Source organism: Myripristis murdjan, chromosome 7 (genome assembly GCF_902150065.1).
Source record: "Myripristis murdjan chromosome 7, fMyrMur1.1, whole genome shotgun sequence".
Classification (NCBI taxonomy): domain Eukaryota; kingdom Metazoa; phylum Chordata; class Actinopteri; order Holocentriformes; family Holocentridae; genus Myripristis; species Myripristis murdjan.
The window spans coordinates 27,501-30,000 of record NC_043986.1 but is presented as its reverse complement, the minus strand read 5'-3'; the positions used below and the strand labels follow the sequence as shown (position 1 = coordinate 30,000).

At 51.3% G+C, this 2,500-nt stretch overlaps 1 protein-coding gene across 1 annotated transcript in view; it reads left to right on the top strand.

The window, feature by feature from the left end:
• Positions 1–2,500, top strand: part of abcd1 (ATP-binding cassette, sub-family D (ALD), member 1) — a gene marked incomplete at its 3' end in the record, with an annotated part of 23,738 nt that overhangs the window by 11,871 nt on the left and 9,367 nt on the right. Inside the window, exon 11 of the mRNA XM_030055302.1 lies at positions 1,172–1,325. Within this exon, the coding sequence (XP_029911162.1) occupies positions 1,172–1,325 (154 nt within the window). The remainder of the gene's footprint in view (positions 1–1,171; positions 1,326–2,500) is intronic.

The window sequence follows — 2,500 nt, the reverse complement described above, 5'->3', positions numbered from 1 at the left end:
TCCTCCTCTAGCTCCTCTACAGCTCCTCTACCTCCTCTAGCTCCTCCTCCTCTACACCTCTTCTAGCTCCTCTAGCTCCTCCTCCTCTAGCTCCTCTAGCTCCCCTAGCCCCTCCTCCTCTAGCTCCTCTAGCTCCTCCTCTACACCTCTTCTAGCTCCTCTAGCTCCTCCTCCTCTAGCTCCTCTAGCTCCCCTAGCTCCTCCTCCTCTAGCTCCTCTAGCTCCCCTAGCTCCTCCTCTAGCTCCTCCTCCTCTAGCTCCTCTAGCTCCCCTAGCTCCTCCTCCTCTAGCTCCTCCTCCTCTAGCTCCTCTAGCTCCCCTAGCTCCTCCTCTAGCTCCTCCTCCTCTAGCTCCCCTAGCTCCTCCTCTAGCTCCTCCTCCTCTAGCTCCTCTAGCTCCCCTAGCTCCTCCTCTACAGCTCCTCTAGCTCCACCTCCTGGTGTAAGTGAGAATGAGCAGGAGTTATGGCTGTGGTTTGTAAACATCTGTCTCTCTGCACCTGTCAGTCTCACCTGTCTCTCTGCACCTGTCAGTCTCACCTGTCTCTCTGCACCTGTCAGTCTCACCTGTCTCTCTGCACCTGTCAGTCTCACCTGTCTCTCTGCACCTGTCAGTCTCACCTGTCTCTCTGCACCTGTCGGTCTCATGTGACTCTCCGCACCTGTGTGTCTGTCTCTCACCTGTCTCTCTGCACCTGTTGGTCTCATCTGTCTCTCTGCACCTGTCGGTCTCACCTGTCTCTCTGCACCTGTTGGTCTCACCTGACTCTCTGCACCTGTTGGTCTCACCTGACTCTCTGCACCTGTCTGTCTGTCTCTCACCTGTCTCTCTGCACCTGTTGGTCTCACCTGTCTCTCTGCACCTGTCTGTCTGTCTCTCACCTGTCTCTCTGCACCTGTCTGTCTCTCACCTGTCTCTCTGCACCTGTCTCTCTGCACCTGTTGGTCTCACCTGTCTCTCTGCACCTGTCTGTCTGTCTCTCACCTGTCTCTCTGCACCTGTCTGGCTCTCACCTGACTCTCTGCACCTGTCTCTCTGCACCTGTCGGACTCACCTGTCTCTCTGCACCTGTCTGTCTGTCTCTCACCTGTCTCTCTGCACCTGTCTGTCTGTCTCCCCCCCCCCCCCCCCCCCCCCCCCCCCCCCCCCCCCCCCCCGGTGTGTGTGTCAGGTGACGGAGCTGGCGGGCTACACGGCGAGGGTCTCTGACATGTTCGACGTGTTCGAGGAGGTGAAGGAGGGGATCTACCGTCGCTCGCCCGCAGGGGAGCAGGAGAGAGAGACAGCAGCAGCTCGACACCGACAGGAGCGCCTGGAGGCCAGAGGTCACACACACACACACACTCACTCACACACACACATCACACACACACACACACACACACACACACACACACATACACATCACACACACACACACACTCTCTCACACACACAGACACTCTCTCTCTCTCTCTCTCACACACACACACACACACACACACAGTTCCTCAGCTCTTCAGAGGCTGTATTGTGTGTGTGTGTGTGTGTGTGTGTGTGTGTGTGTGTGTGGTGAAGCCCTGGCCTGGATCATATGTGTGTTTAGGGTTAAAACGAGCTCAGAGCAGCTCCAGAGCTCATTTTTAAATCCTCTGTCCCTCTGAACTGTTCCTATTTGGAAAAGTTCAGTTATTGCTCCTGTCCCACTAACCCAAACCCCAGTTAGACCTATAGCGTCCTATAGCTTTGACTTCGCTTGTTATGAAATGTTTTGAGCGTATTGTAAAGAAATATATCCAAAACCCAGCATCTTTTAGACCCCTGCACTTTGCTTTCCAAGAATCCAGAGGGTCGAGGACGCCGCCCTCTTCATCTCCTCCTCAGTCCCCTTGAAAAGCCTAAGGCTCATGCTAAGGTTTTAATTGCAGATTTTTCATCCGCCTTTAATACCATTAAGCCATGTATTTTAGCAAATGTTTTATCTTATGAATTTTCCCTTGGACCTGGTCTTACTGCCTGGATTTCTGATTTTCTTCGTGGTAGAATCCAGCAGGTCAAAGTAGGAGCATCACTCTCTGACAAAATGACCACCCTGTGTTTTATCTCCTCTTTTATTCATCCTGTACACAAACTCTTGTTCTAGCACTTTCTCAAATCATTTTCTCATGAAGTATGCAGATGATACTGCATTGGTCAGTCTTTTTTTCGATGAGGAAGAGGAGCATGGCCCTGTGCTAGATTATTTCATTAATTGGTGTGAAAAATCAAACCTTCTTCTAAATCCATCAAAAACAAGGGAAATGTGTATCAATTTCAGAAAAGTTGTATCCCCCATCCCTGTCTCTGCCACCTTGATCAACAGAGAGCCAGTAAAACAGGTCTGTGAATATAAATATCTGTGAATATAAATATTTAGGTGTGGTGCTCGACAGTAAACTGAAGTGGGACATGTGGACTGACCTAATCTGCACCAAGTCCCAACAGAGAACGTTCCACCTTAAGAAACTGTTGACCTCATGTT